The sequence below is a fragment of the Apodemus sylvaticus genome, chromosome 3 (genome assembly GCF_947179515.1).
Source record: "Apodemus sylvaticus chromosome 3, mApoSyl1.1, whole genome shotgun sequence".
In the NCBI taxonomy this organism is placed as follows: domain Eukaryota; kingdom Metazoa; phylum Chordata; class Mammalia; order Rodentia; family Muridae; genus Apodemus; species Apodemus sylvaticus.
In genome coordinates this window covers 164,347,520-164,361,585 of record NC_067474.1, presented here as the reverse complement: position 1 = coordinate 164,361,585, position 14,066 = coordinate 164,347,520, and the positions used below count along the sequence as shown (strand labels likewise).

Below are 14,066 nucleotides of genomic sequence, written 5' to 3'. Positions count from 1 at the left end.
TTCTTTTTCTCCTCCTCCTTCTCCTTCTCCTCCTCCTCCTCCTCCTCCTCCTTCTTTTTCTCCTCCTCCTTCTCCTTCTCCTCCTCCTTCTCCTCCTCCTTCTCCTCCTCCTCCTCCTTCTCCTCCTCCTCCTCCTCCTCCTCCTTCTCCTTCTCCTTCTTCCTCTTCCTCTTCCTCTTCCTTTCTCCTCCTCTTCCTCTAATTTTTCTCCTTTTCCTCCATTTCTTCCTCCTCTTCTTTCTCTCCCTCCTCCCTCCTCCTCCCCATCTTCTTTCCTTCTGCTTCCTCCTTCTCCTCCTCCTCTTCCTCCCCTCAACCTCTTTCTTCTTTCTTTCTTTCTTTCTTTCTTTCTTTCTTTCTTTCTTTCTTTCTTTCTTTCTTTCTTTCTTTCTTTCTTTCTTTCTTTCTTTCTTTTTCTGTTTCCTGTTTTGTTTTTCAAGACAGGGTTTCTCTGTGTAGGCCTGGCTTTCCTGGAACTCTTTGTAGACCAGGCTGGCCTTGAACACGCAGAGATTCACCTGCCTCTGCCTCCTGAGTACTGGGATTCAACTCGCATGCCACGACGCCTGGCTTTTTCATTTTTAAATAGTGTGCAGTGATAGGATTTTCCCTGAAAAGAAAATATGCATTTATCATGAACGCACCTGACCTGATACCATTATCTGTTGAGTGGCACAGGAAGCAGAAGCCTGCCTGTCCCACAGCTGGAACCAGCTTCCTCATCCACCACTGCACAGCCGTTCACCACAGCTGCTCTCTGTATCCTTCAGCACTTTATCTTGTCTGTTTGCAGTTGGATCATTGCATCCAGCCGGCTGTCATCACTAAGGATGTGTGCATGGTCTTCTATTCCCGAGATGCCAAGATCTCACCACCACGTTCTCTGCGAAACCTCTTTGGGAGTGGCTACTCAAAGTCACCAGACTCGTACGTTTTCAAACAAGCTTAGTTTCCAGTTCTTTGCCTAGTCCAACAGGAACAGCAGGCTGTAGGTTCCCCCAGCTTCTGTTGCAAGTTAGTGTGTCGTCTGTAAACCATTTGAGGAACTGACCCCTGAGTTGGGATGACTCGCATGGTGGCATGCAATACAGTGTTAATGATGAAGGAAAGAAGGGCGTTCTATGTAAACACTTCCGAAGCAGGTTAGTAAGGACTAAATGTCACTCTCACTCATGTTTGTCATCAATTGCTATTGAGATTTTCTTCTACATAAGAGTTGTTGTACATATTTAAGGCACACAAAAATATACCTTTGAGACTATATGGCCTGGACACTTGACTGTCACCACTCATCCTAACGAGTAAATAAGAATGACTCGAATGCAATGAAAGGTTGAGACCCTGCAGTGTCCAGAGTGTGTTGTTAGTCACTTCCTTCCAGTCAGACAGCTTCCTGACTTCTCTATGTCAAGAAGAGTTCTTAGTTTTCTCATTTATGTTGTGAATTCTCTAGTGTACCCTGTTCTATTCATCATATTGAAATAACAGTGGTCAAAATATCAAACTGAAATAGCCATCTCCTAAGAGAAACAAAGTAAATAAGCAAACAGCAGTTAATGATAAAAAGTAATCAGTGCCTTAACTAGGACCAGAAAGATGGCCCCGGGGCGAAGGGGCTTGCCGTCACCCTGAGCCGCAGCACCCACATGACGGCACCGAGAAACTGACTCCCCAGGCTGACCCTCAACCTACGCATGCGTACACACGGACACACACTCACAAATAAATAAATAAAAATGAAAAAGTGTGTATCTGAGTGTGGAATTGTAGCCATGGAGAAGGCATGCTCTCTCTTAAGGAAGCAGACCCAGGCTTTCCCCATTACTGTGCTACAAGAAACTCACCAGCTGTTCTACTTTATTTTCAAATAGCAACCGAGTAACTGGAATCTATGAGCTGAGCTTATGTAAAATGGCAGATACTGGGAGCCCAGGTAAGCTCTTACCACACCATGTTCTTCAGGAGGATTACTAAAATAATTGGAGTCTCATTCATGCTAGGAGGAAGAAAGTCTTTTTTAGTAATTTACTAACCAGTTTTGTAGTGGTGATGGTGGTAGGATACACTGTGTGATTTATGATGTTTGATTATAAAAATGGTGTCCAGCAAGATACTCTAGGCTGTGAAATATAAACTTGTTGAGAGAATTAGAATGACTTTTGCTTAGTAGGGCGCGGTGGCACACACCTTTAGTCCCAGCACTCAGGAGGCAGAGACAGGTGGATCTTGGTGAGACTGAGGCCAGCCTGGTCTACAAAGCAAGTTCCAGGACATGCAGGGCTTTGTTACACAGGCACACAAAGAAACACTGTCTTGAGGGTTCTCAAAGACAGAAACAAAAAGTCTTTGGCTTAGAAAGCATTTCTTGAGACAGGATTTTGTTCAGGCCTGCAACTTACAGCAGCCCCTTGCCGTCTAGGTATTGGGATCACAGGTTCGGAGCCCCGGAGCCTAGCTACTCAGAAACCCTTACAGCTGCTTACTGCACCGCCTTAACAAAGATCATTGTTGGCTTCACACTATTGAGCAACAACATCAGCTTTACCAGGGAAATTATCAGAAATTCATGTTTATAGATGAGATCCTGGTTAATAATGGTAAAGCATTTGTTTACTTTGCACAAGGCCCTGGGTCTGAACCAAGCATTTCAAATAAAAGAAAACATTTGTTTTCTTTCATTGTTTTTGAGACAGGGTTTCTCTGTGTAGCCCTGGCTGTCCTAGAACTTGCTTTGTAGTAGACTAGACTGGCCTCAGACTCAGAGACCCACCTGCCTCTGCCTTTTAAGTGCTGGGGTTGATGGCATGTGCCACTTTCTATTTTTTAACACATGGTCTCGCTATGTACCCCAGACTAGTATGGAACTCAGTGTTTAGACCACGCTAGCCTCAAACTCACAGAGATTGCCTTCCTGTACCTCTTCCTGCACGAATGGAAGGCGTGCATCACTACATTGCTGGCATCAATTTTATTAATAAATAAAATCTCATAGATTTTTAAGGTCAAGTTTAGTTTTCCATTTAAAAATACGTAAGAGTAATTTGTTTTGACTTAAGTTGGAATCAGATCGTTCTCTGGGGGGATTAAAAAACAACAAACCTGGTTTCTCTCACGTTAGGCATGCAGAGGCGGAGGAGGAAAGTCTTGGATACCTCGGTGGCATATGTGCGGGGAGAGGAGAACCTAGCGGGCTGGCGGCCTCGTGGAGACAGTCTCATCCTGGAACACCAGTGGGAGCTGGAGAAGCTGGAACAGCTGCATGAGGTATCATGGGCGGCCCGGAGCAAGTCAAGGACTCAGGCAGGACAGCGGCCACCCAGCCCTCCTCCTCCTGCCTTCCCTCTGTGCCGCCTCGCTGCCTGACTTCTGTGACGACAATGACAGATGATGATCTGCATAGGGAAGCTTCACGAGCTTAGGTAATGCTGTTCCTATCCTCAGGTGGAGAAAACTCGACACTTCCTGCTGCTTCGGGAGAGACTTGGTGACAGCATACCCAAGTCTCTGAGTGACTCGTTGTCCCCCAGCCTCAGCAGTGGGACCCTTAGCACCTCCACCAGCATCTCTTCTCAGATCTCAACCACCACCTTTGAAAGTGCCATCACACCGAGCGAGAGCAGTGGCTACGACTCAGCGGACATTGAAAGCCTGGTAGACCGAGAGAAAGAACTGGCTACAAAGGTGGGGAATCCCTTCTTGTTTGCTTAGGGTCCCGACCACCATGCACTGGAATTGCCTCTCTTCCATCATTTTCAGCAGCTCTCTTTGAAGACACTGATGCTCACACTGAACATAGAAATAATAAGGGTCAGTCCTTGCCCCTGAGCTTAAGAACAGTCCCAAGCATTTCACAGTGCTCTGTCCTGTAGAGTTGGTATTGTGAGCTGGTCTTGGAAACACATATTTGGGGCATCCAGCAGCTTAGGGAAGTCATATGGTAGAGACAGGAAATGGGATGGATTCTATAAAGGCATCCAACACTTCCCAGGGGTCCTAGGAATGATGTAAATATTTCAAATGGTATTTATTTGTTCCTGCATATTTTAAACAAGATTAAAAATTCTTAGGTAGGGCTAATGGTACATTAGTGGTATATAGCTCAGTGGTAGAGTACTTTCATCCAGCATGTGCAAGGCCCCAAGTCTAACCATAAGTACTGCCAAAAATACATTAAATTAAACAACAATAAAAGTTTTCTTTAGCAGAAATAAAATGGATAGCTTTGTGAGACTTAGGAAGAGAGAGCTCCTTGTTACAGTGACCCATTAGAAAGGCTGAAGCCTCTTCAGGGGGGAAGAGGGCTTCTGCATGATGGATGGAGAAGGCAAGAATTTGAGAATGACTCCTGGGTGTGCAGCTGCCTGTAGTTGGAGACAGAAAATAGAAAACCAAGAGGCTTTTTCATGTGTCCTGTCTTAGGAGTTCAGTGGGTTTAGGAGAGCGTGTCCAGCCCTAGTGTGCATCATGGTTTGGTTTCGGTTTTCCGGTGTGGGGAATTGAACTTAGTGTGCTTGGCAAACACTCTGTCACTGAGCTGCGTCCCAACCCGTGTCTTTTTTTGAGGATTAGAAACATGTCCATCCTTTGGGATTTTCTGAGACACAGTCTTTCTGTATTACCTTGGCTGACTTGAAACTTGTTATCTAGGTCAAGCTGACCTTGAATTTGCACCCACCTGTTCCTGGCCCTGTCTGCTGAGTGCTAGAATTAGAGATATATCTTGCCATGGGGTTTCTCCATTATGTAGCCCTGGCTGCCCTGAAACTTGCAGTGTAGACCAGGCTAGTTTTGAACTCAGAGGTTTGCCTCTGCTTCTCTAATGCTGTCATGGGCCACTATCCTCCGCGCCCAAGCACTTCTTTTTTTTGTTTGTTTGTTTTTTTGTTTTTTGTTTTTTTTTTCCAGACAGGGTTTCTCTGTATAGCCCTGGCTGTCCTGGAACTCACTCTGTAGACCAGGCTGGCCTCGAACTCAGAAATCCACCTGCCTCTGCCTCCCAAGTGCTGGGATTAAAGGTGTGCGCCACCAGCTGGCTGCCCAAGCACTTCTAAGCTGTGTATTGCCTTAACTAGACATATGCTGGCTTTCTTCAACATATTCTTAGTTATTCTAAGCTAGCGTAGGTATAGGACATGTTCTCCTTGTATACAGGACTTCATTTAGCCATTGGAGTTTGTGTTCATCCTTACCTAACTGACTGTCTTTCTCTCATTTTCAGTGCCTGCAGCTTCTCACGCACACTTTCAATCGAGAGTTCAGCCAGGTCCACGGCAGCATCAGTGACTGTAAGGTGAGCAAACGGAGCCTGTGGCCCTCCGCTGCTGCGGTGTGGACCGTTCCCTACCCAGCAGTCCACACTTCCTGTTACAGCTTTTGCTGCCTTTAGAGGCTGAGATGAGTAGACTGTGTCTGAAGGTGTGTAGCAGTATGCTCTGGCATGGCTTCTGATTCTGTCAGAACACTGACTTCTGAAGTTGGCAGACCCCTTCTAGGATGTGTAGGGTCACTGTCAAAGGAAATAGTTAGGGTTTTTTTGTTTTGTTTTGGTTTTTTGTTAGTTTGGTTTTTGAGTCACTTTGAAGAGCTCGTGATGTTGGGAAGTACTATGCTTTTGTGTGAAACAAAAACATGAAGCTGGGGCTGGAGAGATGGCTCAGTGATTAAGAGCACTGACTGCTCTTCCAGAGGTCCTGAGTTCAAATCCCAGCAACCACATGGTGGCTCACAACCATCTGCAAGGAGATCTGACGCCCTCTTCTGGTGTGTCTGAAGACAGCTACAGTGTACTTATATATAATAATAAAAAATCTTTAAAAAAAACAAAATATGAAGCTGTTGGTGGCATTAAACTTGGTGCATTCCACCCAAGCGGCAGCTCTGGAGGACACTCGTGTGTCCTCATGGCTCCGTCAGCCCCAGCCCTTAGCTTTTCCCTCAGCCTTCCCAGCTGTCGCCTGCCCAGGTCTCTGCACCTCACCTGCCTCCTCCTCACTCCTGGGCATTCCCAGTCTGCCTTCCTCCTCACCTCTGGGTTTGCTCCAGCATTGCCTTCTTGGAAATGGGCCCCTCAGCCAACAGCAGTCCAGCCACCCCTGAAACATTTGTTGGTTTTTCCTCTCTGTTATTTTGATGTTATGTGTGGGCATTTTGCATGCACGTGGCTCTGCACCTTGGGTTTGAGCCTGGTGCCTGTGGAGGTCAGGAAAGGACGTCGGGTTCCCTGGAATGGAGGCACAGATAGTTGTGTAGTACTGTGTGGGCGCTGGGACTCAAACCCAGGCCCTTAGGAAGAGCAGCCAGTTCTCTTAACCCTGAGACATATTTCTGAACCTACTATCTGGCACTTTATTTATTTATTATTTTATTTGGGTTTTTTGAGACATGGTCTGTATCTGGCTGCTTAGAAGCTTGCTATGGTAGTGTCTTGACCTCACAGAGGTCCACTTGCCTCTGCTGTCTAAGTACTGAAATGAAGGCAGGGCCTGACCATCTGGCATGGTTTGAAGCCTGTCTCCCTGCTTCATCAATGTACTCCATCAGTGCAGGACTTTGCGTGTGCTTAGAACGATATATGTGTGCTACAGGTACAGGCTGTGTAATAGCAAGGAGAATTAGAGACACACAAAGGTTCTCATTCTCTTTCTTCCCCCCCACCCCCGCCCCATCTCTCTCCTTCCTTGATTTTTTTCCTCACTCTGGGGATAGAACCAAGGATTTGGTGCATTGCCTTCAAACTGTAATAACTGTGTCTAGAGGCTTGTTGTCTTTAATGACTTTGAATCAGCCTTATAAAAAAACGAGGTAGTAGTTGTCTTGGACGACTGGCTGCTCTGGCAGAAGCAGAGGTAAAGTGCTTGTCATGCAAGCATGAGAACCCACGTTCCGATCTCCAGCATCCACATGAGAAGCCTCCACAGCGGGACACACACACCTGTGATCCCAGTGTGAGGAGGCCGAGACAGGTGGATCCTGGGCCTGCCGCTGAGTCTCATTGCTGTCCTTGTTTTAGCTGTCTGACATCTCTCCAATTGGACGGGACCCCTCTGTATCCAGTTTCAGCAGTTCCACCCTCACACCCTCCTCCACATGCCCCTCTCTGGTGGACTCCAGGAGCAGCTCTGTGGATCAGAAGTAAGTACTCGGATTTTACAGAGACAAGCAAACAACCTACCAGCTTTCTATAGTTCTGGGTGCAGCAAGGCATTACCATCCTATTCTGGATAGCTCTAAAACATGTGGGCACTTTTTTCATTTAATTTTATTAAATTTAGGATGTTATTAGCTGTATGAAATTGGCTACTAGGAAGCAAAAGCTAATTTAGAACACCAATCAAATATAAGATGCATCTCAGTTCAGAAAATGATAAAGCAGGGAGGACCACGGGGATGACTCGGATGGTGAAGTGCTCGCTGGGCAAGCGTGAGAACTGACACAGTGGTTCTCAAGTGAGGCCCCTGACTGACAGCAGCAGCATTCTCTGGGACTGATAAACTTCCCAGTCAGAGACTCAGGGAGAAACTTACTATAGCAGAGTGGCCAAGCATCTCCCTGAGTCTCTGACTGGGAAGTCTACCAGTCTCAGAGAATGCTGCTGCTGTCAGTCAGGGGCCTCACTTGATAACCACTGGGTCGGTTCTGGCCATGAGACTGATAGGAAACCCATGAGGGGATACAGTTCATATTCAGATGCTTGTGTTCTTGGGCTAGCAGGAGAGACTGTGACTCAGTGGTCCCAGTGTCCTTTTCTAAGGAAAACAAGCTGGAATTGAGAATTACCTTTCTGACACCAGCTTGTTTTAGCTAAACTCTGAAGTTGATGTTTGCTTCTGGTTCTTGGGCAGGGGCACTGTGTCTGGAAGAGGTCATGTCCACAGTGGCTTTGACCTTACTGAAATTCTTCTCACTCTTTTCTTCCTCTGTAAGGACCCCAGAAGCCAACTCTCGTGCCTCTAGTCCCTGCCAAGAATTTGAACAGTTTCAGATCGTCCCAACTGTGGAGACACCCTATTTGGCACGAGCAGGAAAAAATGAATTTCTCAATCTTGTTCCAGACATTGAAGAAGTCAGAGCAGGGTAAGTACTGTGACATGCAGCCTTTCTAGCTCTGCTGTGCAAGGCTGCTCCAACCAGAGCACAGGGACTGTCCTTGCTGTGTGCGGCAGGCATCTGAGCCTGGCACACTGCTGCTGTGGCCAGTGATAATCTCGGCCAAATGGATCATTTTCCTGTCCTGTTGCATCTGAGGGTTCGCCCGTGGAAGCATGTATTGGTGGATCTCAGCTGTTTGCCGGTTACTTTAGGAGAAACTGACTTCTTTTGCAATGTCCTTTTAGCTCCGTGGTATCTAAGAAAGGATACCTGCATTTCAAAGAGCCGCTTTCCAGTAACTGGGCTAAACATTTCGTTGTGGTTCGTCGCCCTTACGTCTTCATCTACAACAGTGACAAGGACCCAGTAGAGCGTGGCATCATCAACCTGTCCACAGCACAGGTGGAGTACAGCGAGGACCAGCAGGCCATGCTAAAGGTCAGTCTGTCCTGACTTTGCTGTCCGTTGCTCCCTGTGTTCTTTCCTTTTGAGTTTGGTGTTCTGGTCTGTGGCATGGATCCTAGGTTATGTCTGGGTTGCTTGAACTTTCAGTGTGAAGTGCTATGTACCCTGTGAATATAGCAAGATGGTCCTAGCTATTCATTCTCTCCAATAACTTTCCTTTACTTAATGTTTCTTTCCAGACACCTAATACTTTTGCTGTATGCACAAAGCACCGTGGGGTCCTTCTACAAGCTCTCAATGACAAAGACATGAACGACTGGTTATACGCCTTTAACCCACTTCTGGCTGGCACAATAAGGTGAGATGCTGTCCTTTCCTTCATTTTGTCATGCTGAGACAGCCTTACTGTATAGCCCAAGCCGGATTCTAAGTTCTCCACCTTATCCCAAGGGCTACCATGCCTGGTTCAGAGATAACCAGCGTAGTCAGGAAAGATGTGTTGTTCTAATTGGTGCCCTGCTTCCAGTCAGGTGTCATGTGTCCTTAGCTGTAAGGACCAGGTCATAGCCTTCCTCTCCTTCTGGCTTCAGTTTTCAGGAGGTCTGCAGAGGGCCCAGAGCACTGAGTAAAGGAGACTGCGAGTGCATTGACGGGCTCACGGAGTTGAGCCCTGGGTATGAGGAGCTGATCTCAGAGTTGCCAGGGTAGAGAGGACCTCCCAGCTGTCACTTTGCTGCTGTTAGGAGTTGTACTGCACATATCTGCTATGCGGGCTATCTGGTTTGCGACCCCTGTGAAAGGTTACTCAGTCCAGCCATTTTTTGGAGCATAGCAAGCTGGGCCTGCGGATTTGCCCGTGAGAGACCAGCATCCATGTGTCTAATCCTGCCTCCTGTCTTTCTCATAGGTCAAAACTCTCCCGCAGATGCCCGAGCCAGCCAAAGTACTGAGCGAGTGTTCTGCATCTTGCTCACCTTCGACAGATAAAGAAAGTGTTACCTCTCATTCTCTTTGTGATTCTTGACGCTTATTCTTGTATGTAATCCTGTGGCTTAACGACTTTCCCTCGTCCTCCCGCACTTCTCTAGTTCTCCTGTTCCCTTTCTCTGCGGCTCTGTACTCTTCTTATTCTTGTGCTAAGACTTGTAGCATGTGGCCTAACAAAGGGGAACACAGCCACTCCACACTCATAACACTCACACTCACACACCCTGAGGGGACCCAGCACATCTCCAGATAGTTTTCCTGTGGACTTCAGCTTCCTTTTGGATGATAGGTCCCCTTCATGGTCACTGTCTGGCTGTTGTCTCTGTATAGCTCTGATTTTCAGGGTAACTTCTCTGTCTCTTTTTTTCCCCCTTTGATAATCTACTTTTTTCTGGGTGGTTTATAGACTAAGGGAGGAGACATTTGGTACTGTCAGCCAGGAGAAAAAAAACTTGGTTCATTCGTTCGTTTTCTCTCTCTCTGTGTGTGTCTCTGTCTCTCTCTCTGTCTCTCTGTCTCTCTCTGTCTCTCTGCCTCTCTCTCTCTGTTTCTCTCTTTGGTGGGTAATCTGTGTGTTTCCATCCATTCAGGGAAAGCACTGTGGGACATTCTCTGTCTAAATCAGGGATCAGAGCATGGATTTGTAGAGTAGATGGTGCAGAGGGCCTTTTGTGGTAGGCCTGCCGCAGAGGCTGCTGCTGGCCCTGTGAGGCTCAGGCCACTGCCGTGGATGGGGCAGTAGGTCACAGGGTGAGAGATAAGGACTGGCTGTAGCTCTTCACAGTGGGGTTCTGCAAACTGTCTCCTCACTGGGAAGGAGGCTTTGTCTAAGAGCTTCCCAGCCCTGTCCTTAGCATTACTGTTTGGAATTATGTGATGTCGTGAACAGATTTCCCACAAGGGGGACTGGGGAGTGTCTGACTTTTGGTGATAGCCTGGACCATTATTGCTTTGAGAGTGCTGAGTGCAGCTTGCGGTTGTCTACCCCCTTTGATCAAAGACTCGTAGCTTCAGCATAAATCTTGAGGGCTCCATCTAAACCCACTGGCCATTTCCAATAGTACTTGTCTGCACATGAGCAAACATGGCATTGTTTTCTGGATGCCAGAACTGACCAGTCCTCACCACCACTCCAAACAAATCGGAAGACATTTAGGGCCAAAAAAGATTGTCTCCCAGCCGCCCTGTAGTTTGCTACTGGATCATGACATGCCCCCTGACCACTGTCCCTGTGTGGTTTGGAAATACTCCCTTAGGAAGAATTCACTGCTACCGTTTTTCTGTGGCTTCTAACACATCAGGTCTCCAGGGTCAAGAGGTTATCATAGAAAATAATGCTCTTCCTGCAGTAAGTGTTGGGGACTGAGCAGGGCACAGCATGCCCGCTGGGGCTGCTTGAGTTGCTGTGCGAGTGACTGGGGGCTCATTCACACTGCTGTTACCTGGCCTCGCCAGTCTGAGCGTCACTCACACCCAGGAAGGCATCTGATCCACTCCACTCTGCGAAGGTGCCTGGCTACCTGAGGGTAGAGCAGGAATGGATTTCCTTCGGGTCAGGAGCTCCTCTCCAGCTGCTGAGCAGCACTGGGGTGAGCATGCAGCCCCTTGCTTCTGACCTCAGTGGGGCTTCTCTCTGGGGAACAGGCCTTCGTTACAGTCGCCTGGCAAAGAAAGGAGAAGTAGACCATGGAGCAAAGAAAGGGCAGAGATCAGCCTCTTCCTACTGAAAAGATGATCAACTCTGGTGGACGTTTAAAACTTTCTTTCTCTCCTTAAAGTATAGGTTACTAACTGTAATGTTACTTGTTTTCTAAGCATATATATGAGATTTTTAATGTAGTTAGAAGTCTCTGTTGTCTGATGGACACAACATGTCCTTCTGATGTATACTCAAATTCAGCAGGCTCTGTCTATGCTTGTAGACAGTTTCCTGGACCAGAATTAAATCTAATTTCAGGGAAACAAAGATCAAAGGTGGCTTTTAAACTGAATCACTGACGTTGCTGCTGTTAGGACGGTAGAGGGAAGGATCCGTGTCTGTGCTGAGAGGGGTGGAGCCTGAGGGAGGGTGACAGTGGCACACGAAACCCTGCCATGGCTTGGGTTTTCTTTTAACTCAAACAAAACTGGTTTAGAAAGTCTTTGCTTTGCAAATATCAAATGTTAGCATGAGCCAAACTGGACCACTCCTTGATCAGATTCCCCCATAAGGAGGCTTCATTACAACGCCAGGGAAAGCAAGGTTGGAGCTTGGGCACGTGTGCTTCTACCTGCCATTGCTGGGACCCCTCTTGCCGTAAGGCCCACGATCAGGTCAGAATCGGAGCATTTGGGGATTTATGTTCTGTTTCCAGACAAGGCCACCGCTACTCCGAAGCTCTGATGAGAAAGGATTTTTATGGCAGGACCTGTTCATGAGATTTTTGTGGTTGCAAGGAAATTAAGACAACTAAACTTTAAAGAAACTATTTTTAAGGTAATTTTTTTAATTTTTCAAAGCACTCCTTTAAACAAAAACCTACAAGGAAAACATACAAATTACAGAAAAGTGAGTGCTGTTTAAAATGAATTCGCCTCCCCCTTCCTTTACGTCTTTATCCTCCTTCTTCCCAAGCAAATATAGCTTCATATCTGTCCCCTGCCAGTGCTCAGGCCTTGCCTGCTTCTGGGACACTACCCTGGGAGTCAGCCAGCTCTCAGTCCCAGACTGCAGGGACCAGGCAGTCCCCGCACCAGGCCAGGCAGGAGCACAGGCCAGACTGCTTCTGAGCAGACCCCCATCTCCATCCGTAAGCAAGAAGCTTGGTGAGGTGAGAGCTGAAGAAACCATTATTTTTTTCCCTTCAGCTCTGTGAAATTTATATACCTATTAATTTTTTTAACTTTTTAAAATCTTATTTAGATGAAGGAATGAATGGTTATGAAAGGTGTTTGGGGTCTAAAACCGTGATTTTTTTTCCTGGCACATATTTCAAAGCATAGACTTTGTTACCTGCTGCTTCTTGTCTAATTTACAGGAATATTTAATTTTTTGTAAGGTATTTGTATATTTATATGGCTGTAATGAATTGCACATTGGATGAAAGGGGAAGGTTCTGCCCTGTGCGGCTCTGCTGGGACTTGCATTTCCTTGGGTGTCGTGCTTTGGCTCTTCCAAACAGTACCAGGGTGCCTGGTTTGTTTAGTATGGGTCCATCGCTTTTCATTTGGGTTCCTTTCGGAAAATGTAATCTTTAACTCGCTCTGTGAGAAGAGAAGAATAACTGTGTTGCTGCTCTTGGAAAGTCTGCTTTTGAGTGAACTCTGGCACTGTGTTCTGCAGCCACCCACCATGACCTGTGACCCCCCCAGGAGTGAGTAAGACCACGACCATGGAGCAAGTCAGAGAGCATCAGCTGAGAGATAATTGCTGTTAGTTCAAAAGGCCATTTATGAAGTAGATATTTGAGCTCTAAAAAAAAATCTTAAGAGAGCCCCTAATTACTTAAAAAAATAAATTTAAGAAAAAAAATTAAGAATCGATACAGATCTGGTGTTAAAAACTCACAGGCAGAGGTCAGGGGTGTGGCCTGGCAGCAGAGCCCTTGGCGGTTGTATGTGATGCCATCAGTTCAATCCCGGTACTGCAGACCAGACAGAAAGCCTCACGGCAGACAGCTGCTCAGACAGGAAGGCCAGGCAGGGGCTGGTCTTGTGCCAAATCCTGGATGTTACATGTTGTCGTGTGTTTAGTGGATTCTTCTCATGCTCTGTGTTCTGGCATCAGCTCACCCGAGGACCACCAGCCTCCTCATGTTTAAGGTTGTCGTGGACTTTGTGGCTCTCACGTGCCTGTGTGTTGCGAGTGGAACCTCCCGTGATCACCCCACGCTATACCAGAATCCATGAAGCATAAGTGGCCTTTCTGAACCAAGACTTTGCAAACTGATCTCTCCCCAGGGAAGGAGTTGAGCACAAGCAACAATGTACATTATTAATTTTGGATTTCATTTTCATGTTTGATTTTGTAAATATCTAATGTTTGGAGCTTGAGTATACAAAATGTAAATAAGTTCTTGTATTTGTACTAATCCTGATTCTTTTGCTGTATAGCCCGACATGTGTAATGCAGACATTATCTAACTGTGTATGGTAACCTTGCATCACAGAACTGCTAGTGAACGAGGTAAAAATAATAAAGGTACAACCAGTGCATCACGTCACATGTGCTTTAGTCTTTTGTTTTGGTTTTGGGAGACAGGGTTCCACTGTGTAGCCCTGACCACCCCGGCCTTGAACTTGGAGATCTGCCTCCCTCTGCCTCCAGAGTGCTGGGATTAAAGGAATGCACCGCCACCTCCAGGCGTCTATATTTTATTCTTCTGCACTTTGCAAAGCCATTGCATACTAATTAAGATTCTTACAGAGATAATTTTATTTATATATTTATTTATGTATTTATTTGTTTTGGTTTTTTGAGACTAGGTTTCTCTGCATAACCCTGACTGTCCTGGAACTCACTTTGAAGGCCAGGGTGGCTTCAAACTCAAGAGATCTGCCTCCCTCTGCCTCATGAGTGCTACTAGTAAAGGTATGTCCCAGCCAA

General features: G+C 46.6%; 1 protein-coding gene across 3 annotated transcripts in view; it reads left to right on the top strand.

Moving 5' to 3' along the window:
• Positions 1–13,683, top strand: part of Kif1b (kinesin family member 1B) — a 128,155-nt gene extending 114,472 nt beyond the window's left edge. For all 3 annotated transcript variants that reach the window (XM_052178171.1, XM_052178169.1, XM_052178168.1), the window contains 10 exons: positions 794–927; positions 1,872–1,933; positions 3,119–3,264; positions 3,442–3,681; positions 5,219–5,290; positions 7,010–7,131; positions 7,925–8,074; positions 8,335–8,527; positions 8,734–8,852; positions 9,402–13,683. In XM_052178171.1, coding sequence (XP_052034131.1) covers positions 794–927; positions 1,872–1,933; positions 3,119–3,264; positions 3,442–3,681; positions 5,219–5,290; positions 7,010–7,131; positions 7,925–8,074; positions 8,335–8,527; positions 8,734–8,852; positions 9,402–9,444 — 1,281 coding nt within the window. In that variant the 3' untranslated portion in view covers positions 9,445–13,683. The remainder of the gene's footprint in view (positions 1–793; positions 928–1,871; positions 1,934–3,118; positions 3,265–3,441; positions 3,682–5,218; positions 5,291–7,009; positions 7,132–7,924; positions 8,075–8,334; positions 8,528–8,733; positions 8,853–9,401) is intronic.
• The last annotated feature ends 383 nt before the right edge of the window (positions 13,684–14,066 follow it).